Genomic DNA, 25651 nt, shown 5'->3' with positions numbered 1-25651 from the left:
TACCGGTCCAATGGAGTGATTTACGGAGTCTGAAGTGATACCGGTCCAATGGAGTGATTTACGGAGTCTGAAGTGATACCGGTCCAATGGAGTGATGTAAGGAGTTGTTAGTGATACCGGTCCAATGGAGTGATTTACGGAGTTGTTAGTGATACCGGTCCAATGCAGTGATTTACGGAGTCTGTAGTGATACCGGTCCTATGGAGTGATGTACGGAGTTGTTAGTGATACCGGTCCAATGGAGTGATTTACGGAGTTGTTAGTGATACCGGTCCAATGCAGTGATTTATGGAGTTGTTAGTGATACCGGTCCAATGGAGTGATTTACGGAGTTGTTAGTGGTACCGGTCCAATGCAGTGATTTACGGAGTCTGTAGTGATACCGGTCCAATGCAGTGATTTACGGAGTCTGAAGTGATACCGGTCCAATGCAGTGATTTACGGAGTCTGAAGTGATACCGGTCCAATGCAGTGATATACGGAGTTGTTAGTGATACCGGTCCAATGCAGTGATTTACGGAGTTGTTAGTGATACTGGTCCAATGCAGTGATTTACGGAGTTGTTAGTGATACCGGTCCAATGCAGTGATTTACGGAGTTGTTAGTGATACCGGTCCAATGCAGTGATTTACGGAGTTGTTAGTGATACCGGTCCAATGCAGTGATTTACGGAGTTGTTAGTGGTACCGGTCCAATGCAGTGATTTACGGAGTCTGTAGTGATACCGGTCCAATGCAGTGATGTACGGAGTTGTTAGTGATACCGGTCCAATGCAGTGATGTACGGAGTCTGAAGTGATACCGGTCCAATGCAGTGATATACGGAGTTGTTAGTGATACCGGTCCAATGCAGTGATTTACGGAGTCTGAAGTGATACCGGTCCAATGCAGTGATTTACGGAGTTGTTAGTGATACCGGTCCAATGCAGTGATTTACTGAGTTGTTAGTGATACCGGTCCAATGCAGTGATTTACGGAGTTGTTAGTGATACCGGTCCAATGCAGTGATTTACGGAGTCTGTAGTGATACCGGTACAATGCAGTGATTTATGGAGTCTGTAGTGATACCGGTCCAATGCAGTGATGTACGGAGTCTGTAGTGATACCGGTCCAATGGAGTGATGTACGGAGTTGTTAGTGATACCGGTCCAATGGAGTGATTTACGGAGTTGTTAGTGATACCGGTCCAATGGAGTGATTCACGGAGTCTGTAGTGATACCGGTCCAATGGAGTGATTTACGGAGTCTGAAGTGATACCGGTCCAATGGAGTGATTTACGGAGTCTGAAGTGATACCGGTCCAATGGAGTGATGTACGGAGTTGTTAGTGATACCGGTCCAATGGAGTGATTTACGGAGTTGTTAGTGATACCGGTCCAATGCAGTGATTTACGGAGTCTGTAGTGATACCGGTCCTATGGAGTGATGTACGGAGTTGTTAGTGATACCGGTCCAATGGAGTGATTTACGGAGTTGTTAGTGATACCGGTCCAATGGAGTGATTTACGGAGTTGTTAGTGGTACCGGTCCAATGCAGTGATTTACGGAGTCTGTAGTGATACCGGTTCAATGCAGTGATTTACGGAGTCTGAAGTGATAACAGTCCTATGCAGTGATTTACGGAGTCTGTAGTGATACCAGTCCTATGGTGTGGTTTACAGATTGAACAGCTGCTGTTTGCGTTTCTGTTGTGTGTACACAAACAGTAAGTAGTTTGTACGTCCACCTCAATAGAGGATCATGGAATTATAAATAAGGATATTTAAATAGATATCTTCTATCTAAAAAATGTTTTGTGAATAGTGAATACCACTTATAGTTATTAGAGGCACTTTTTTTACCTGGGACTATCATGGCCAATGAGCAAACAGAGCACAATCATTACAAGGTAAGTTATATGATGATATTTCCTGTATTTATTTTAACAGATTTACACGACCTATATCATTGCTGATATCGTTGTGCATCAGTGTTTTTAAACCAGACTTTGTTCGAATATCTCTTAGGCAGTTTCATTATAGATATTTGCTGATTCGACAGCTTTCAAAATCTCGTTAAACACGACCTAGAAACAAACCCACAGGGACCGGTAACCGATACAGGGACCGTTTCCAAATTCACAAAACCAGTTTATGGTTAGGTTGCCGTAGTTTAATAAGCCCCAGTGTCGCTGTAATTAATTTGCCTGTGTATAAGAGTTTATGTTATAGTAACGTTATCCTTGAACTAACGTACGTCCCGCGAGTAAAAAAGATTCAAACGATTATACTTTCATCTCTAGGGTATCTTTTGCTTTAAATGTTTGCTGCGGCTTCTGGTAGTATCTTCTCATTTGATTCCCATTGACGTCATTTAGTCATGTTGGAATGTGTGTGTAATTTGTTTTAAAGCTACACACATCACAAATCGCCAGATGTTTTAAAGGCCGATATGTACACACTAAACAATACCAGCTTCGCCAGTAAGTCGCAGCCGATATTTTTATTTTTCATTTTGATTTCGGTTTGAAATATCCGGAATATAGAAACATGGTTTGATGATAAATATTTTTAAACATAGATATTTTAATCTGACAACTTAATTCTTACGTTCTATATGTATGCTTCAGTATTCCGAGTACAGTATTCTTTTGGAAACAGATGTGTCCGGATTAACGTACATGTACGTAGTCTCTTTTAACCAGACTCTTGTTGACTGTGCATGCTATGCTATACAATCTCTCGTAGTAATCAAGCGTCTGGTTGAACGCGACTAGGACTAACTAGGTTCTGGCAAATTGCGCAACAATATTGGTTAGGGACATTAGAGGTGATCTAGGTGCATTGGTCACATGGCTGTGTAATCAACAGCAGCCCATGCAATTGATGACTGTAATCTTTTGCCTGGTACCTCGGGGTACAGTTTACATTGTAAACTTGGGTAAAACCCAGGTCCATAGCTAATCACTGACCTCTGTAACATCAGATCACGATTTAGTGAAAGCTTTGTTAGCTTGGCAAGTCGGGGAATGAATCCGTTTAAACGTGGGCCAGAGACTGAACGCTACTAATTCCTGCTTTACAAGCAGTACGTTTCGATTGAAAGGTCTTACATATAAAATTGAGACCCTCTCATCCCAACGACTTCCTGTTGTCAATACCGTCAAATCCCAATCGATCCTGTACTAATGGTCATTAGGTTCGTTGTATTAAGAGGCCAATTTAGTCAGCTTACGGATGTGAATTCGGCGAGGTATTGGAAATATACCACTCCTACTGAAAGTTTGTACATAATCGATCATTAGGATTACATGTTCCAAACTAGGGTCAGTTTTATTTCCGAATTAGGAACGTAATAGTCGAATAATATAAAATTTATGCAAGATTTCGTGGAATGATTAAATACAAACTTAGTTAAATTGTCCCTTAGGGATCCACAGGTTACCTATTACTGTTGGCATAGCAGGTACATGTAACAATTGTTCCTGCTGCCCAAATTCGCATGGTCGTAAGAGCCGACCTTTGTAGTCATGTATTTTATCTTTTTTTTCTAAACATCCTTCTTCCTAACGTCCCCTCGACACCGACCCTCAATTTTAGCTTTTAGTGTTGGCCCTTCACCTCCTTGAGGAAGTCTTTGGGTTTTGTCCCTGGTCGGGATCGACATACTATAGAGTCTATATCCAACAAACACATGAGACGCATACATTTCTCACACAGGGGAGGCCCTCTTGATTGCTGCCCATGCGTTGGCATATATTGTTGTGCTGCCACTGTCAGTCCATAAGCATTCATCGAAGTTTATAATTTTGGATAATTTGTAATTCAAAGGGAAAATTTAGTCAAGCATGCATTTTATAATTCGGGCAGAATCAATCAAACATATCAAGACAAAAGAATTCGCGATTAATAGTATATAGATATAAACTGCTAGGTAGCCAATGTCCTGTATGGTCAACGTTTGGAGAAAGCCCAAGTCAAATATGACGAAATTCCAAATATAGTGCAATACAAAAGTATGTTGCGCCCTCTGGTGGGAGCAGAGTTTGTTCAGAGTGACGACGCGGTAGATCTGATTTCACATATGTCGTACTAAAAGTCGATACAATGGGGAAATATACTCAGATTAATAGAATATATATTTACACAGAGAACTTGAATGTTAAATAAATGAGAACAAAACAACGTGTTCCGGAGGACAAGCGTCTTCTGTTATATTGACGACACATACATGATATGATGAATTTTCTTGTTAACGACATTCTCACTAAAAATATCTCTAAAACGACATCGAATATCGTGGATATACCTATTATTCTGATATATGCTCTTCGATGAATTCAATATTTTAACGAAACAAAGGCAAGTTGTCGATGCCTGTCTGCTGAAATGTGATGCCACCAAACACAAAGTTTAGCCATTGTAGTGGATGGGTTAGTTCTTCATATTTATTTGATCGAAGATATTTAAAACAAACATTCTGAAACATACAGTAAAAGAAAATAAGCTATGAATCTCTAAATGTAGCTCTCACATCACATACACAAAACTCGCACTCGCTGTAGACAAATCATTTTCAATACAAGAAAAATAATATAGTTTCACTTTACTTAATAATTATACATATTGAACGATTACATGTATAAATGTGTACTAAATTAGAATATAAATCAGAGCCATGATATTTCCAGTATGAAATGATAACACACGATATGAACTACAATAAAGACAATACAGAATATCTAAATTTATTTGTTTGGATTTAAGTAGCCGTGTATCCGACCAATTTTGTAATTTTTTCTAAATCGTTTTGTAGAATCAAAACATCCTCCTAATACTTTATCTGCCTGAATAATTTAGTTTCATCAGCAAATAGTGGTGAAGGGGACGCAGTGATTTTTGGAAGGTCGTTTTTTTTATACAGGACAAATAAGACTGGACCCAGTACACATCCCTGAGGAATACCACTTATTACAGGATAAGTTGAAGAAGACGCTCCATTCACCAATACACGTTGTTTGTAAGAAGGTCGTCGACCCAATTAAAAACTGATTCCGTAGCCAGATAACTTTTTGATAAGGCGTTGATGAGGTACTTTATCAAAAGTTTTCATAAAGTCCATATACAATGTATATTATATCAAGGTCTCCTCGGTTATCCAAGACCTCAGTCCATTCCTCCTATACAGTTTGTGGTTGGAGTTGTGTTGATCTCCCCGAGATAAATCTCTACTGTTGGTTACTAAAAAGATTATTTTTATCTATCTGATTAACAATGGTATTTTCCACAATTTTCTCAAGTGTTTTAACAGTTATACATGTTAGACTAACGGGCCTATAGTTAGTTGGGTCCGCATTTGATCCTTTCTTGTAGATTCCTGTTATATTGGCCCCCTTCCAACCTTGTGGAACTTTTCCTTCCTGAAGAGATTTATTAAAAATATATGCATGTGGTACACTTACAATACAATGTATGTTGTTATTGTAAAACTTAAGGATGCATCCTATCTGGTCCTGGTGACTTGTTTTCATTTAGATTTTCACTAGAAAGTTAATAATGCTATCCTCGAAAAGTTTTATCTTGATTACACGATTGTTTCACTTATTCACCAATTTCTGCACATCTCTAGTCAATTCTGGTCAATAAAAACGAAGTCCTGTCACGTTCGGGGTATCCAACAGAGTTGTGAAGACCATATAAGTCTAATAATGGCTGTTTCCGTGATGTTACATCTTCTGTGACTTCTTGATAAAGCACACCTTTCTCGATCGTCAGTCTGTCGAAGGGATGTACCAAAATCAGCTGATAAGTATATAACTGTCTTCAGTCTAGCCTCTGGTTATTACTAACACAGAATGTTCTCAAGTTCTTTATTAACTTCTTTCGACGCAGCTGTACCATATAAATACATTATTATACACATAACATTGACAATATCAATAAATACGTGTAACAAACAATATACTCGGAGAGCATAACAAAGTTAATGAAATTAGTTTGACATTAGCGGCTTTAATATATTTGGCCAAATTTTCTAATTCTTTTATGTTTTGTCCGTTACATAACTCTATCAATTTAAACATACTTGGGTTTTTTTAAATAGTAACTTTTCTTTATAACATGATCTTAAAATAGAATGATCAGTATTAACTATCTTTATCCAATACTTAATTCTTAATTTCATTAACAATGTCAATGGGTATATACCAAGCTCTAAATACACCATAGCATTACAAGTCTTTTTACGTACATCTAGCTAGTAAATATTTACAGAATGTACATGTGTAGTATATAGTTTCCAACGTCAGGCGCATTATGAAAGCCCCGTAACTTAAAATACTATTAACATATGTATCAAAAATGATAGCTGGGTTTCAATATTAAAACCATTTTTAAACATTCAAAACTGAAAATAAGCTTTTCTCCCTTGATGTGCTACTTTTTTGTTGTGTTTTTCTGAAAGTTCCATTGTAATTTAGCAAAATACCTAGATAAATGAATTAATTTACGATTTCCAAATGACATCCGCTATATGTCCAATTTTCATTGTTCCTCAAAATACTACCATTCCTAAATACAAGCAATTTTTTTTGTATTGACTTTTAAATCCCACTTATTTTAATATATATCTCTAAAGAATTTAACATATCTTGTAAGCCTTCTGGTGTTTCTGAAAAAAAATCACCATGTCATCTGCGTACATCAGTAGGAACAGATCCAAAGTTTTAATTTCTATCGATGAACAGTTGTCAATTACAAATTGCATCTTGCCATCATTTACATATAATGAAAACAGTAAAGGGGATGAAATTACCCCTTGAAACAATCCATTATCATAATTGAAATAATTCGATAATGACCCATTATGCTTGACACATCATTTTACATTGTTATACAATGACCTAATTAACGCTAATAACTTTCCGTCAATTCATTCTCTAATTAATTTGAACCACATGTTTTGTCGATTAATAAAGTCAAATGCCTTTGTATAATCAATGAACAACCATATAATCGTTTCTTATTTTTTAGACTCCGATTAATTAGGGACTGTAATGCAAATAGATCGTCGATCGTTGAGAGGTTTTTTTCTAAAGCCAAATTGAGCATCAGTTATTTTATTATACTTCTTATCAAATTACATTAGTCTATTGTTAATAACTGAAGTGAAAAGTTTTCCCAGACAGCTAACTAAAGTTATACCTATGTAATTATTGACATCATTTGTATCTCCTTTCTTAACAACATTCACAATATTACCTCTTGGCCATATTTTCCGGAAAATGCCCGGATGTAAGTACATTATTAAATAAAATAACGAAGCACGGCATCAACACCGTCTTGAATTTAATCAGATATTCATTTAGAATTCCTTGAGGACCACATGCCTTAGAATGTCATCTGCCGGAGAACTGGATCTCTCTAGACGACATCTGAATATCCTGTCTAGAGTCCAGGAGGTGTTCATCAATCACCGAGGCAAACATAGAAACAGTCTCCACCCAGAGCACTGGTAACTGTGCCGCATATAGCCTGGACAGAATATAAAGTGATATACAGGTATAGACTGGTCCTCCTCCTCAATGTAGAACGACAGTCTAGACATGATGTCAGCATCTGTGTTGCTCTTTCCTGGGATGTAGATTATGTCGAAATCAATAGCGGATTTAATTCAGCAAACCATCGATGTCCAGTCGCGTCCAACTTGGCAGAAGTTAAAACATAAGTAGGTGGATTATTGTCGGCGATAACCATAACTGTCTTCTACAGGTAATCCGTAAATTTGTCCCTCACAACCCACTGTAAAGCTAAAGATTCCAATTAGAGGATATGATAATTCCTCTCTGAGTCTTCAGTCCTCGATCTGCTTGCATAAGCAATAACATGCATTCTTCCATCATGTTGCTGATAAAGGATAGGATGGCATTATGAATGAATATCCAAGAACAGGAAGTGGAGATAAGACACTCTTCATGGTCTTGCACTCTGTTTCCTGCTCTTTTCTTCACCTCCACACAGGTAATTCAGAGTTGTCATGGGCTTTCATCATCTCAATACAGGTAATTTAGACTTGTCCTGTGCTTTCTTCATCTCAATACAGGTAATTCAGACTTGTCCTGTGCTTTCTTCATCTCAATACAGGTAATTCAGACTTGTCATGGGCTTTCTTCATCTCAATACAGGTAATTCAGACTTGTCCTGGGCTTTCTTCCTTGTCTATAGTGGCCTCATACTAGCAGAAAACCCTTCCACGAACTTACTGTAGTATCCGCAGAATCCCAGGAGCCGTCTCACATCCTCTGGACCAGAGGGCTTGAGCAAGTCAATTATCTTCTGCGCCTTATCAGGATCCGCTTCGATTCCGTCTTTTACAACAACAACATAACCAAGAATTTCTCTTTGTTCTTGAAATAGGAACATTTCTATGTAGCTTTAATCCATGGTGTCTGATCTTCTCAAATACCAACTCTAACCTCTCAAAGCAAATGATGGTAGGGAGCTCTCCAAGGCACTTTTCTATCAGCCGTTGATAAGTCGCCGGTTGCAAATCTGAATGGCATCCTATCAAACTCATAGAATCCTACGGCCCGATGGTGCCGAATCTTTATAATATAATAGTCACCGTATTGTTATGTATCAGTGATTGATATAACCATTTTATTCCCATCGCGACGAAGTCAGGGAGGGTATATAACATTCCGTCCATTCTGTTGCTATTCGTAGAAAATCTTTGTCAACGCTCTAGCGACTTTGTTTTTAAAACAGATTTTGATCAAACTTCATTCCTCGAACGAGTTTGTGTTTCAAGTTGCTAAGGTCAACGAGAGGGTAACTGTTACTATTTATAGAAAATCTTTGTAATTACTCGATTATACTTCAAACGAGTGTACGTTTCAATGTGACAAGGTCAATTCTACTATTTATAGAGAATAGTAGTCAGCACTCTAGCGGTCAAGTTTAAGATTACCTCGAACGAGTTTGTGTTTTATGGTGCCATGGTAAAGTAAAATGTCACTGTCACTATTTGACGAAAAGCGTTCGTTACCCCTCAAACCACTTAAGCTTTAAAAAATCAACTCAACTTCATGAATTGGTCAAGTGAGTGATTACCTCGAAAAAGTTGGTGTCATGGTTTATAGCAGAAAATGTCGGCGGATATCGCACGAGGGGCTTTCTAAAATATGTATGTGAGATTCTCATGAGTTTAAAATGAAAATGGAACACCCCGGATTATATCATCAGATTACTAGTGGTTTGGGCCTTGTGAAATTCAAGTCCAAGATACAACTGTAGTTGATATTTCATCGTCAGAGCAATGCTATTAATGTACCTTCGCTCTTCCGTATACAGCTTAGATTTGCCGTCTTCTTTTAGAACCCGAACTTCCCCAGTGTATCAAGTTCCGAAAACGTTCTCGTTGATTCAGTCAAATTGAACGGTAAAAACCGGTGTACAGTCGAATTTTATTCTTGAAATAAGCCCACTGGGTCGTCAAATCGACAATGACGTCATTTCAGAGTTCACGATGTCGGTAAGGTACTCTCGTGGGAACGAGACTTGATAAGATTTACACAGGCTAGCGGTTTTTGTAACCTACTGCAATAGATATGCTGGATGCTGTCAGTTTGATAAAGGTGGTATTGCCTGCATTGTGGTTTTCACTTACGCTTTTAATTCTACAGTTGCTACAATTTACACTGAGAGCTGTGTTTTAATAAAGATCTATTACTACTAAATCGATTACTGCATGCGTATTTAGACTGCATTGTTTTCACTAACGTTCACCAGAATCGAGAGAAGTCGGTCAGTATGTCATGTAATAGATACTAAAATACTATATAACTAAGTCTGTAGGCCCTGAGGACATAAAACTGTCGACATGAAAAAGTATGGCATCGTGATGCCCTGCTTAACATCCGGGTAGTCTTTTATGGCGTGGCTGTTGCTTAGAAACAACATATAAATATAATTTTGAAGAACATGTGTTAGAATATTAACTTTAAGATCTTCATATTAAGAGATCAAATTTTACCTTAAAATGCAGAATTTTATTCAAGTACAAGAGCTCGTATTCAGCAGAACACACGCTTATTACAATAACGACAGAATCATCCAAGTCGAGTTCGAACTGATTTATTGTATTCTGTTGATTAATTCGAATTCAAATAAAATTCATCACTTGTGAGATTTTCAATTACCAAAAACGTTTAAATGACATAAACATGACAAACAAGAAATATCTTTCAAAAATATAAACGGCATAGTTTTAATGCTGGTGGTTATAATGTAAAACTGCTGATGAAATAAATTAACGAACTAATTGTTTCAGCACGGATAACAAAATTATATCGGTTTGAATCATATTTGGTGATAATAAGACTGCATTTGAATCAGAAATATAATTTTATTAATGTGTCATTTGCAAAGATACATCCACTTATTCAGCTTGCATTCAATCTTAACTTGTTTCGTTTTTAACTGCATATCTGCATTTTGTATTTACCGCTACATTGACCAATCACACACTTCATCTTTACCAGTAACGCCACCTGCCGCGTCATATCCGGGGCCAAAGGAACATTATACGGCTATGCCGAAAAAGGATCCGGAACATGTGTAGATTCATTAAACAGCAATACAGTCCATTGTAAGGGAGGCAACTCCTAAACGTTCAAACTGATGACTTTTTAAAACTCTTTAACGATAAAACATATAAAAAAGCTCATCCTTCGTTTGACCCCTCTGTGAAAAGAAGAGTATCGTATCGAACACCCTTGACAAGTGGAGAATACATGTAATTGTAAAATGTTCACACGCCGGGAAAGCCCCCGAGTATCGCTACTCGGTTATCTATCTTGTTATATTAGTTAATTGGGTGTCTTCGACGGGTCGCCAACTACCGATATGTAGATACTGAGATACTGTATAAGAATGGATATGGAACGAACGAAGTAATTGTCAGTTTGTTTGGCCTGATATAAAAAATGTCCGCTGTATGCCGCTGTGTCGTTAGAGGAGAGTGATAATTATATTCTTTCCTTCAATTAAACCTCTCAACAGTGAGGGCATGTGTGGCGACTGTCGTTTTTAGTGTTTTTCTAGACAAAGCCTCACTTGACATCTGGCTGTATAACGTCTGATGCTGGGTTAAGAGGAAACTGAGGCTATTCTTAGACGTTAAGCTCTATGCGACTTGAAATCAAATACGTAATACATACAATGAAACATGTTTGGGCAAATAAACCTATAAAATTATTGATTGGAAACAATAACGGCACATTCCACTTGTTTGGTCAAAATATTGATGTAGAGTTCCGAACGTTTCACGAGTAGACTAAGATAATCCTGTAAGTTGCCTTTAAGACCATTTGTTTTTAACAGGTTTACAAGTCGTAAATTACATTAACAATATCACAAATCAATGATTTTGTCCGTCGCGTGCCATTGCAGTTTATTTTCGCGTAAACAAGTCCATGCACTCCAGGACGTCGCTTGTCCATTACATGGAAATTACTTAAGCTAGTAATCGATAGCAGTCCGTAAATAGCTAGTCCTAAATACTGGTATCAAGTCGTCGGTCTGGGTCAGTTCATTAAGACTAGTTAGCATACAAACATGTATTTTATGGTATATTATTAATAAATCTATTGTTAAGAGAGAGAAAATGGTTTTTTTTTATTTGGTAAAATTCAAAGAGAATAACCAAATTTACATGGCTTTTATGAACAGTTTTACTAAAATGTCTGTGTACCTTACAATAAATTCAATAATCTTCTTGATTGAGTATGTTCAAATGGGGTCATATTTTTACAGTCCGTAGAATCAATTTGAGTTGACCTATCACGGAAATCTCTTTACTAACATAAATGTCACCATACCTTCCGGACTCCGGATCCGCGCTATTAGCACGGGGCATTTTTATTTAAATGATTTACAGATTGGGGAAACTACAGCTACCCACCTGTAAGTTAGGGGCCGTGCTGGAATGGCCTTGTTCATATTGTAATTTTATGACGGTAGACACGTGATGTTGATGATCTAGAATCACAAACTATTGGCGCCAATCCAAAACCAAATGGTCCATATAATTAGATAGTTATTGTATTACCGTCTACATGACTCTATGACTCTGCTATTGTTAGGTTTCGTCTCATTTTCTGTTTTGTTCTGTTGTTTTGGAATCGTCTGTATGTGTATATTTTAGAAGACGCTGCCATATCCTAAATGGGGAGGGAATCTTTTGAACTTTGTTTGAAATTCGTACCGAGTACGTTTCCAATGGTTACCGCTTCTGTATGTAGGGTTACCCCCTGTCTAACACAGCCGGCTGTTACAGTCAAAATAAAGGATTTTATCTAATTCTTTTTCTCTATGCATACTAGAATATACCCAAATAAACCTAGACTGTAACAAATGTTCAGGTCCATCATGTGGTACAGGTCTGTTTTCCTAGCCAATAAAACTTTTTCCTACGTAAATTAGTGTCGTGACAAGAATACAGTGTATACCACTTCTGTTACTGACAAGTTCGGTCGGTGTTGTCATGTTGGTATCTACTTCCGTAATAACTGTTCTGTATCTGTCTCCCATAGCTTCTAACTAAAATCAATGAAGGAATGGTTTAGAAACGTACGTCTACAATTTACGATGCGCGTGGCAACAGCGAACCCCATGTATAACCATGTAACCCTTTCTTTTAACGGCTGCACTCAAAGATTATCAAAATGATCTGGAAATGCACAGTAGACATGGCGTTTGTCTAGAAGGGCAGGGTCCCTGGTTCGATCCCTTGCGGACGCATTTAAATTATACATGTAAATTGTTTATCGAAGGTAAAACGATTTTTAAATATTTCATGGTGTTTTCATTTGTTACATTTGGTTACTCGTTCATGTACATCAGATATAGATATGTAAAGGTAATGTAATACTGTCACGATATAGAAAAACTATCACGGTATAGTAAAACTCTCACTGTATAGTAAAACTCTCACGGTATAGTAAAACTCTCCCGGTATAGTCAAACTCTCACGGTATAGTCAAACTCTCACGGTATAGTAAAACTCTCACGGTATAGTAAAACTCTCCCGGTATAGTAAAACTCTCAAGGCATAGTAAAACTCTCACGGTATAGTAATACTCTCCCGATATAGTCAAACTCTCACGGTATAGTAATAATCTCACGGTTATTAAAACTCTCACGGTATAGTCAAACTCTCATCGTACAGAAAAAAAAACTCTCACGGTATAGTAAAACTTGCAAGGTATAGAAAAACTAACGGTATAGGTAAACTGTCACGGTATAGTAAAACTCTCACTGTATAGTAAAACTCTCCCGGTATAGTAAAACTCTCAAGGCATAGTAAAACTCTCACGGTATAGTAAAACTCACGATATAGTAAAACTCTAACAGTAAAGTAATACTGTCACGGTATAGTAAAACTCTCACGGTATAGTAAAACTCTCACGGTATAGTAAAACTCTCAAGGTATAGTAAAACTCTCAAGGCATAGTAAAACTCTCACGGCATAGTAAAACTCTCAAGGCATAGTAAAAATTTCCCGGTATAGTAAAACTCTAACGGTATAGTAAAACTCTAACAGTAAAGTAATACTGTCACGGTATAGTAATACTGTCACGGTATAGTAAAACTCTCACGGTATAGAAAAACCTCTCACTGTATAGTAAAACTCTAACGGTGTAGTAAAACTCTCACGGTGTAGAAAAACTCTCACGGTATAGTAAAACTCTCCCGGTATAGTAAAACTCTCACGGTATAGTAAAACTCTCAAGGCATAGTAAAACTCTCCCGGTATAGTAAAACTCTCACGGTATAGTAAAACTCTCCCGGTATAGTAAAACTCTCACGGTATAGTAATACTCTTAAGGCATAGTAAAACTCTCACGGTATAGTAAAACTCTCACGGTATAGTAAAACTCTAACAGTAAAGTAATACTGTCACGGTATAGTAATACTGTCACGGTATAGTAAAACTCTCACGGTATAGAAAAACCTCTCACTGTATAGTAAAACTCTAACGGTGTAGTAAAACTCTCACGGTGCAGAAAAACTCTCACGGTATAGTAAAACTCTCCCGGTATAATAAAACTCTCCCGGTATAGTAAAACTCTAACGGTATATCAAAACTCTCACGGTATAGTAAAACTCTCACGGTATAGTAAAACTCTCACGGCATATTAAAACTCTCACGGCATAGTAAAACTCTCACGATGTAGAAAAACTCTCACGGTATAGTAAAACGCTCACGGTATAGTAAAACTCTCACGGCATATTAAAACTCTCACGTCATAGTAAAACTCTCACGGTGTAGAAAAACTCTCACGGTATAGTAAAACGCTCACGGTATAGTAAAACTCTCACGGCATATTAAAACTCTCACGTCATAGTAAAACTCTCACGGTGTAGAAAAACTCTCACGGTTATTAAAACTCTCACGGCATAGTAAAACTTTCCAGGTATAGTAAAACTCTCACGGTATAGTAAAACTTTCACGGTATAGTAAAACTCTCCCGGTATAGTAAAACTCTCACTGTATAGTAAAACTTTCACGGTATAGAAAAACTCTCACGGTATAATCAAACTGTCACGGTATATTGACGATACTTCCTGATAAGGAAGTTTTACTTTTAGCGTTGTGGTTCGATACACATACATGTATAAATTCATCTTACCGATGTACATTACTGCTGACGTAACCAAGATAAATAGGTACTATTTTTAGCTGTGTTTAGGTTTGATAAGGGCTATTATTAGAAACAAGCAGAGACCGCACGAGGTTGATAAAAAGGACACGATTCAGGTAAATATTCATTGACTCCTCGTCGTTGGCTGTTGATAATCTGATAGTGGAATGATAGAACTACAGAAGTGTATATCTAGGGTACTAGTGGCCGGGATTTAACTCCTTTAGTTCTGGAAATATCCGACGCTAAGATATGTAAACGGAAGTATATAATATTTCCGGAAAGTGTCCATATGGTGAAATCCATGATCGGAAGGTCTACGTTTCCTACTTTAGGTAACCGTATTGATCGGAAGGGTATACACGGGATCTTCCTACTAATTAATCCTGGGTATTTAGAAAATAGGCGTAAAGTTTCAGCATTATTTCTGACGATAGTGACTTTACACTCGATTCTCCACTCAATGTTGTGTTTACAATGTATCTTAATCAACAGAGACAGGTAAGGTAATAATGTATACATACGGTAACTGTAGAGACTTGTTTCGTTTTTTTCTCGCAAAGATGGACTACTTGACAAGCATGTTGGAAGGGAAAAGAAACACAATTATAACTTGTCCAGTTTACTAGGAGAATGTAATAGAATATATAAATGTTGTAATTGAAAAATAAGGAGCCACTCTGTCGTTTGTGAAAATTTCATCCACTCTCGTCAAATTTCAGGTTGATCCAAGGGTACTCCCCTCTCAAAATTAATATATCAATATCTGCCCCCCCACCCAAGACTCATCTCATAAATGTTCTATCGGGGAGAGGTCGGGAATCAACCTGAAATCTTTCGGTTACACCGTTATTACATTATGAGAGTCAAATTGGCTGAACTTTCAAAAATCTTCTTCTCAAGACTCAAATAAGTTAGAATCAAAACTCTGCACATATAATATGTACATGTAAGGGTCTTAAGGTGCTTTACAAAAAAAAAATATGAATATCATGACCCTGGGGGCTCACGTTTGCCCCTAGGGAGGGGGTAAACTTTACCATATTTTATATCGGGAAATCACATTTTGGACCATCATTTGTTTGATTTCTATCGGAATTCATTCTAACTTGGTTAATATTATCAGTATGGGATGACAGTAAGTATGGTAAGCACATGTTGGCCCTGACTTACTCTCAGGAGCTGATTGGCGCGGCCAAAAAGGGTCAAATTAACTGAAACATTGAAAAACTCAGGTGACCGTTAATATCTGGTGACTGGTAATATGAGAAAAAAGCATCACTCCCTGAAGACATTTTTGGTTTGTTTTATAACATACAATGTACGCAGGGAACATTTGTCGAGGTAGACTGGTACTCTCCTCAGTTATATGTTCCTCATTTGCTTACGCTTTGTGAGCGAAGCGCCACCCTGGCGGAGAGTAGAGAATTAAGGGAGACAACCAGTCTATATTTTTTTATGTGTATATGCAAGAAATTATTGGAATTATTGTTATGGAGTTTTTTTTAGCTTGTGCAAGGAACCTTGGAAACTAATCTTACTTAGAAAATGAAATATTTTGCTATTTATAGTGTAAATACTGCTACTGATATGTATTAGCTTGACTGAGGAACCCTGAGATACAGTGTCAATTCGGTAGATTCGTGAGGATTCCCGAGAAATACAGTAACTGAGGTTAAAGTTATTTTATTAACTTTGAGTCTTCCGACTCATCAGTATATATACAAATACAGCATATACACATCACATTACATTGCTACAATATCACAGAATAATAAATACGTATAAGAGACAATATATTTGGAGAGTATAACAAAGTTTGTGAAATTCTTTTGGCATTAACCGCTTTAATATATCTGGCCAACTTTGCTAATTATTTTGTGTTTTGTCCGTTAAATAACTGTATCAATTTAAACGTCCTTGCGGTTTTTTTTTTTTTTTTTTTTTGAAATAGTAACTTTTCAAAGGATCCTTTCGTATGGCAGAATAACATGGACATTTAAGAATGAAATAAAATTCATCTTCGACATCATTTAGATTACATACATAACAAATTCGCCGAATATTTTGATAACGACCTTTTTGTACAATTAAATCGTGAGCTTACAACCGAATTTTAGTAATTTCCTTTTAAGATAATTTCCCCTAATGGTTTTCTCAAATAACTCTGCATTCTTAATTCATTGTTAAGATATGTATAAAAAACACTCTTTGACGATGTTTTAATTTGTTCAATGCAATCTTATCTGTGAATATCTAAATGTTTGTCTTTAATTATAATGTAAGAGATATTGTCATATTATTATTTCTGTTTGCCTTGTATAGCCTAGGCCTATTCTAATTAATTTACTAAAAGTAGATGCGCGTGCATTATTTATTAGATAACTCTCGTGACAAAACACGCTCCTTGACTGCAATTTGGATATTGTCGATTTTTAACGGCAATTTTGTTTTCCAAATCCTGCATTTCATCGCCCAGAATAAACAAGGTTCGGGAAGGACATCCATATTTAGCAAGATTTGCTTGAAATGGTGTAAAACATCAGAAATTGTAAAAAGGGCAACACTTGATATTTATAAACGTAAACAATATCCAATACTTCATTAGGATCTGCTACAAAAAGGACACATACACACTGACCTTAGATAAATGTTAATGAATGATTTACTACAACGAATTAACCAAAATCAATGTCGGGCGTTCATACTTCTTTTTTCTTCGTTGCTATGAAAAAAAAACAATATGTCTGAAAAATATGCGCCCATCAACATTTTTTTCAAAAGCAATTATGAGAACTGGAGAAAGTGGCCCAATAACTTCCAGACGGAAATACCGAGACTTTTCTATCTCAAGCTTCAGTCTTGATGTCAAAAGCATTATGATATCGAAAGTGATAGGTCGGGGGAAAATGTAAGCACAGGTTTTGATGACGTCATCCACATCAAATGGGCTTCATATTCACAAAAAAAAAGCATCTGTTATTGGCTGTTATTTGTTGAGTAATCATCCACTTTTATCTGATCTAAATCATTGTATACTATCTAAACAACATACTTAGTATTGAGGCTGATATGAAGTTGTTTCCGGCGACTTGACGCCACATCCATTGGTCAAGTAAAAAGCATTGTATCTCTGAGGATCAGAGTCGTCGACGAATTTAAAGTCACTTACTCTTCCGGAACACCTGGTCGTATTCTCTATTCACCTGTTCAATGGTCTCCGTACAGATCTTTTGCATGTGTTTCGTCCTCTTTTTATCGATTTTAAGTTAGAATGACGTAACTGATATCCGTGTTTAATGTCGGTATGCTAAGTAGTTGTATATAAAACACGCTTATTTCCGGAATAGAAGTTTTCTTTAAGTTTGTACGGACATTACAGTTTGATATTTATTTATCCGAGGCGTGTCATGTTCACTGAGGGCGGAATTTTCTCAGAGCAAAGGCAATACATTATCTATGATACTGAAAAAAGGAATATCTTCAAAAATTAACCGGTAATTTTGTTTTAGACTTAGATAAGATTGAACAATTAACAGGCGTGGGTATAATTGATTGTTGTTTCGCCTGCGAAGCATGGCGAACACTTAAGGGATCACTCTGTCCGACGTTGAATTCGAATGAAAAGGCAGTAATTGTTTATGAGCATTTTTTAAACATTCAAATCGCCCTACGCCCGCAGTCTGTTTGTTAACAATCCTTGTTATCGCTATTTCTTGGTAAGTTCGCAAACTTCAGATAAAGGTTCCTCTTGTCCCTAGTCGAAAGTATTAAATATGAGACTGACCGGGAGAACAAAATGGCTGACATTCAGTCGTCTTGAAAATTTGACAGTTTAACTTTGCTATCGCTATTTCTCGATCTTCCCCTGACAGATTTCAAGATTTCCCTGGGATACGTGTTTAACCAGCTACTTACTCTAAATGACAGTCAAATTTTCTTGTATACGTCAATGTTTTAGTACATTGCACATGTGTGTCAGGGCACTTTTAAACGTGTAGTTACAGAGTATTGAAATAGAAACAAAAATATGACATAAAATTAAAATCAACGCTTATTAGGATAAAGACAATCTGGGAACAGGTTATATAAACTGTTATTTCTAAATCTTATATAAACATAAGGACAGGTGTACTCATGTTGTTTGTTTAACCACCTTTCACCTGTCTTTCCAGAGTTAACGATCCTCAATGAACACCCCCGAAAGCGAGGCTGTAACTGACAACGTTGATTGTCCGGCGTGTAAGCGAAGGTAAGTACTAATTAAAGACAGGTAATTTTTATGTTAATGTAGTGGTCAAGTTTTCCTCAGATCGATTATAAAGAGTTGTTTTATGGTGTGACCAACAAAAACAGCTAAGAACATACTGCGAGTGATCCTTATATAACAGACACACATTTAAATCACAGCTTTCTGTAGAAGCAAGCGAATGACGTTTGCTTACGAAAGTGATAACGTGAACTTATATATATATATATATATATATATAGTATCTTCAGAACCGTCTTCTTTAGACCCACGGAGATCAACAAGCTGTCGTTGCTAACCAAGGCGATACAAGACTGACTTTTAAAATGACGCCGACACCTGTACCCTGGAATTAATCAATTTGATTTTTGTAGTATTTATGATGGGTATGTTTTTCGTATTTAGGGGCTCTAAACGATCAGATCACCGACCCTTACGTCATCGGAACTCCCTTAAAGGACCTAGAGTCGGTAAGTACAATAAGCCTTCGTATATTAAGGTTTCCTCACCAATCTGTATTTCCTCTTTAACGGATGTATTTTTGAACAAAGACAACTAAGATAATTTTTCCACTGGTCAGTGCGTCTTTGTTGTGGTTCAACTTCCTTAAATGATCACAAGTTTGAAAATTTGAAGGCAACGAGGTGTTTCTGGAATTTTTTTCTGATACAAATTTTGGTGTTTTCTCAAAATTGACTCAAAATAAATCTTAAATATGTTGGTTAGCAATATGTAGTATTCATTGTGAGCCTCTATTTGCTTATGTATCAAACTCTTTATTTATATTTTCTCCTTGTTTAACGGTTGATTACATTACAGTAATTTATATACATGTAGCTTCGACTTAAATTTGCATGATGGAGTGAAGAGAAACGTGTAAAATAAGGTATAGTGGACATTAACAATTAAAAAATGTTAATGTCACAGATACATGTATAACGGTTAACAGTAATTACAAAGAGGCGTATTTGTTTATCATTCTTATAACTTCTCTGTAAAATATGAAATTTTAATATACGTTAAAAAAGAAATCTTACTAGCGCATTATATGAAGGAGTGATGAAAAATACTCTGCCGCGCAGAGTCTCGAACTAGCGACATTGTTGTTTTTTATTTAACCATATTCATTGCCCCACAGCTGAGCAGAGAATTACGCACACGTTTTTTTTTTTAAACTTATCAACGCATTTTTCTCTAATACAGTGCATAATAATATTTACATGACAGCATTCAACAAGCATACAAATCATAATACACGATTAATACATTTGACCTTAAACCTTTGCTGGATTGGATAAACATTTGTACGTGTCTGAAAACTTCTGTATTAATGTCTCCGGATATATTTTCATTTGAAAATAAAAATGAATCTAAATTAACTGTATATATTTCTAACGACCCAGTGTTTTGAAGAAGTGTGGTTCGTACTGCATTATAAAGCTTACATTCCGAGAGAAAAAATGTGAAACATCCTCACAGGAATGTCCACAGTTACATGAAGGGTTGTCAACAATCTTAACACAGAACAAAACATATTTCAAAGAACTACAATGATGCCTGATGATGTATGTAAAATATCTAAATTACGGTCGCCAGAATTAAAATAAGACGATGGAGCGTCCTCTCGCTCCTCTGAACAGGAGAGCGGGATTCCTATCTATATTGCCGATTTCTACACAGGTTATTCTATTAAAACTAACGAATTTAATATTTCCGTACAGCAGTATTTTGAATTCAAATGATCAATGTTTGTTTTTGTGACAGTTGAGGAACACTGGACCAAGGTTTTGCAGGCTAACGAGTGTGTGTACAGTCGCCAATGTAACTGTCGGCATGCGGAGAGGTGCAGGTCCTTCAAACGAAGAGGAGCTCGACGAAATGCGCCAAATGTCGACTCGGCTGTCTCATCAATATTCCAGAGATTTCGGATGTGGTTGAATTCGAAATGGAAAGTACACGAAACATTTGACGGACCTTTCCGTACGGGATCTCTAAGGAGGTCCAAACGTGTAATTAGTGATGCTACCACCGATTCGGGATTATCCGAGTATGATTCAGACTCAAGTGCCCCGTTCCAGAACCGAATTGGACTGTATCGGACTGGAGGGGATAGTACATTTATATCGGATACGGATGATCCTAATTACGTCTATATTCGGAACAAGGTGGCATTGTCTGAGGATCTGAAAGATGCGAGCGAATCAAAAACAAAATGTAATATAAAACAATCGTTGCACGTGCCTTCTTCAGCAACTTCCGGTAGTCCCAACCAGAATGACAGAAACAAGTCTAAACAAAAACAGTTTCTCCAGGTAACGGAACCGGAAGACAGGCGGCAGCCATTAACAATCACAACAAGCTGTCCGGGCAAGTCTCATAGTACATCCCGTCATACTGAGTCCCAGAACGAGGCTCCAACAGCCGAGTTCTTTGGGACATGGCCTATGTCCCGCAAACGCCACCAAATGACTGAAGGTATGTATACAGTTTTTGTTACGTTTGCTTTTTACCTTGTCCCAGTTTCATCAATATTCCTCATCAGTAAAAACCGTATTATACACCAAACAATGAAAAAGCATCCAGAAACATTGTTAAATTGTTAAATCTATATTAATCTGTTTCCGTAGCGGAAATTACAATTGGATACACGTGACAGAGAAAATTGATTCAACAAAATTGAGGATAAAATCCAACAGTTGCATCATTTCAGTAATTGATTTGAAATAGAAGAAATATATTCCTCAATTTCATGAAATTCCTTGACTTACAGTTTTCCATATGTCTTACAGAATTTTAAGGTAATTTCTTATCTATTTTGTCTTAAATCCAATGAGCTTTCATAGCTGGAATTTATTTAGGCCAAACAAGGTTGATAAATACGGGGCTCGGATGATAGGTATAATATTACCCAGTGACCTTACTAGTAATCCAGATAGGTACAACATTACCCTGTGACCTTACTAGTAATCCTGATGATAGGTACAATATTACCCAGTAACCTTACTAGTAATCCAGATGATAGGTACAATATTACCCAGTAACCTTACTAGTAATCCAGATAGGTACAATATTACCCAGTGACCTTACTAGTAATCCAGATAGGTACAATATTACCCAGTAGCCTTACTAGTAATCCAGATGATAGGTACACTATTATCCCAGTGACCTTACTAGTAATCTATATGATAGGTACAATGTTACCCAGTGACCTTACTAGTAATCCAGATCACAGGTACAATATTACCCTGTGACCTTACTAGTAATCTATATAATAGGTACAATATTACCCAGTGACCTTACTAGTAATCTATATGATAGGTACAATATTACCCAGTGATCTTACTAGTAATCTATATGATAGGTACAATATTACCCAGTGACCTTACTAGTAATCTATATGATAGGTACAATATTACCAGGTGACCTTACTAGTAATCCTGATCACGGGTACAATGTTACCCAGTGACCTTACTAGTAATCTATATGATAGGTACAATATTACCCAGTGACCTTACTAGTAATCCTGATCACGGGTACAATGTTACCCAGTGACCTTACTAGTAATCCAGATCACAGGTACAATATTACCCTGTGACCTTACTAGTAATCTATATAATAGGTACAATATTACCCAGTAACCTTACTAGTAATCCAGATCATAGGTACAATATTACCCAGTGACCTTACTAGTAATCTATATGATAGGTACAATATTACCCAGTGACCTTACTAGTAATCCATATGATATGTACAATATTACCCAGTGACCTTACTAGTAATCCAGATGATAGGTACAATATTACCCAGTGACCTTACTAGTAATCCAGATCATAGGTACAATATTACCCAGTAACCTTACTAGTAATCTATATGATAGGTACAATATTACCCTGTGACCTTACTAGTAATCTATATAATAGGTACAATATTACCCAGTAACCTTACTAGTAATCCAGATCACAGGTACAATATTATCCAGTGACCTTACTAGTAATCCAGATCATAGGTATAATATTACCCAGTGACCTTACTAGTAATCCAGATCACAGGTACAATATTACCCAGTGACCTTACTAGTAATCCAGATAGGTACAATATTACCCAGTGACCTTACTAGTAATCCAGATAGGTACAATATTACCCAGTGACCTTACTAGTAATCCAGATAGGTACAATATTACCCAGTGACCTTACTAGTAATCCAGATTATAGGTACAATATTACCCAGTGACCTTACTAGTAATCCAGATCATAGGTACAATATTACCCAGTGACCTTACTAGTAATCCAGATAGGTACAATATTACCCAGTGACCTTACTAGTAATCCAGATAGGTACAATGTTACTCAGTGACCTTACTAGTAATCCAGATAGGTACAATGTTACTCAGTGACCTTACTAGTAATCCAGATAGGTACAATATTACCCAGTGACCTTACTAGTAATCCATATGATAGGTACAATATTACCCAGTGACCTTACTAGTAATCCAGGTTATAGGTACAATATTACCCAGTGACCTTACTAGTAATCCAGGTTATAGGTACAATATTACCCAGTGACCTTACTAGTAATCCAGATCATAGGTACAATATTACCCAGTAACCTTACTAGTAATCTATATGATAGGTACAATATTACCCTGTGACCTTACTAGTAATCTATATAATAGGTACAATATTACCCAGTAACCTTACTAGTAATCCAGATCACAGGTACAATATTATCCAGTGACCTTACTAGTAATCCAGATCATAGGTATAATATTACCCAGTGACCTTACTAGTAATCCAGATCACAGGTACAATATTACCCAGTGACCTTACTAGTAATCCAGATCACAGGTACAATATTACCCAGTGACCTTACATGTACTAGTAATCCAGACCACAGGTACACTATTACCCAGTGACCTTACTAGTAATCCAGACGTGTTATATCCGAATGTAATGCTTTAGGACGTCAATATTACTCTACAAATTATGACGCGTTTCTATACTCTTATAAAAAATCTGTTTACTGAATCATACATTCAGTCGGTAAAAACTGGACAAAAGTGGATTCTTCATTATTTGTGGTAATGAGGGTTGTCTATCGTCTATAAATGTTTAATTTCTGAAACACGATTGTCTACCTATACCGACTCTCTATCATCGGTACACCGGAAATGGCTTCTGTAACACGCCATCTTTCTGCCATCTTCGAAAGCCAAGGGTCCGTTGTCGCCTTATTACGTGATTTCGGAAGGGACCAGTTTGATTACTATTCCTTAGCTTAACATTTCCCATAGGAAAGAATTGCATAATCTAAGGAAGATAACTTAACTTAGATGATTTCCTTAAATAAAAAATAAAAAATAAGTAATTCCCTTTAAGTTAGGAACGTTGATGAAACCGTGGCCAGATCACAAATACCATGACTATTCTTCCTTATACACTGGAGTTGGGATTTACACTGAATGTTATCAAAATATCGGTCTCATCGAGTGCAGACACTTTGCCAAGCTGTTCTAAAACGACGAGTTAGATTTTCACGAATTTTGTACTTCTGACCAAGGTCCTGTACCTATAGGGAATTTGAACGAGGCCCCGAGACGCTGTATTAACAAGGGGTTGTTTTGCCACATTATTTTGTGTCCTCAGCTCAAACTAATTAGCCCCTCTCCGTGGCAGACTATAAACCTATCTGTTCAACAATCGTGTCACAAGAAATGATTACTTAGAATACATGTTTAACAATATCACAACAGATTACGATTACTTACGATTACTTATACTGTCCAAAGGGACTTAACTTATATATATATTCCCTATACATACGGTCCATGCCTATACGATAACTTACGATTACTTACGATTACTTGTACTGTCCAAAGGGACTTAACTAATATATATATTCCCTATACATACGGTCCATGCCTATACATACATGTATCAAGAGTGTTAGCAAGGGACTCCCTCTTCTTCAGAATGCCAATTTTTGCATGTAATTTTGGGAGTTGGCAATATCACATTCTGTAGATGATCCGGATGTAACGTCATCCTAATTATAAAAATAACCAGGATATTTTTATTTATCTACAGAAGATCTTGATTCGGTATTTGAAGATGACGGACGTTTAGGTACAAGGTAAGATTAACATAAGTCTTTTTCGGAATTCGATAATACTATAATACGATAATAATACATATGTATTGCTCGCACTTTTACATTTAGAAAAAAAAACTGAAATACATTCCTCATTACAATAATGCTATTCCAATATTCCAACTGGGACAGTATTATAAGTTTTTCCCAAGTTATTTTCTGTGACAGGGTTGTCAGTTCATCAAATGTCTTAATTGAATACGACACTTTTTATATGAGATATATCAGTCGCGATCACAGCGACTTTGCACGAAATCAGAACCTTTTGTATGATATGTATCTAACCTATGATAATATACACTGTATATGGACCACTGGTTAAGAACCCGCCTCAGTTACCTGTGGTCGTGACATACAATCTGATTGTGAAATACGTAGATGACAGTTGCCGATATGATTAGTATCAGTTTTGTTGGATATAACTGTCAAATAATACATCCTGTCTTTAACTTTCCAGGCTGTCGTGTTCTGAAAGTCTCCATGGCAACGCAGGTGAATTCCTCATCCCATATAAGGATTTAGAGCACGAAGAATTGCTCAAATCTGGGCGCACATGCTCTATTTATCGGTAA

At 36.8% G+C, this 25651-nt stretch overlaps 1 protein-coding gene across 2 annotated transcripts in view; it reads left to right on the top strand.

Moving 5' to 3' along the window:
* Positions 1–1092: 1092 nt before the first annotated feature.
* Positions 1093–25651, top strand: part of LOC117335101 (raf homolog serine/threonine-protein kinase Raf-like) — a 28292-nt gene continuing 3733 nt past the window's right edge. Inside the window, exons 1-6 of one of the 2 annotated variants that reach the window (XM_033895023.1) lie at positions 1093–1704; positions 18858–18934; positions 19337–19401; positions 20696–21406; positions 25016–25061; positions 25537–25647. In XM_033895023.1, the coding sequence (XP_033750914.1) occupies positions 18873–18934; positions 19337–19401; positions 20696–21406; positions 25016–25061; positions 25537–25647 (995 nt within the window). In that variant the 5' untranslated portion in view covers positions 1093–1704; positions 18858–18872. Of the gene's footprint in view, positions 1705–1727; positions 1888–18857; positions 18935–19336; positions 19402–20695; positions 21407–25015; positions 25062–25536; positions 25648–25651 lie in introns of those variants that run through there. The other variant, XM_033895022.1, reaches the window with a different exon arrangement.

Source organism: Pecten maximus, chromosome 9 (assembly GCF_902652985.1).
Source record: "Pecten maximus chromosome 9, xPecMax1.1, whole genome shotgun sequence".
Classification (NCBI taxonomy): Eukaryota; Metazoa; Mollusca; class Bivalvia; order Pectinida; family Pectinidae; genus Pecten; species Pecten maximus.
The sequence above is the reverse complement of the archived record's forward strand: the minus strand, read 5'-3'. Positions and strand labels throughout refer to the sequence as shown.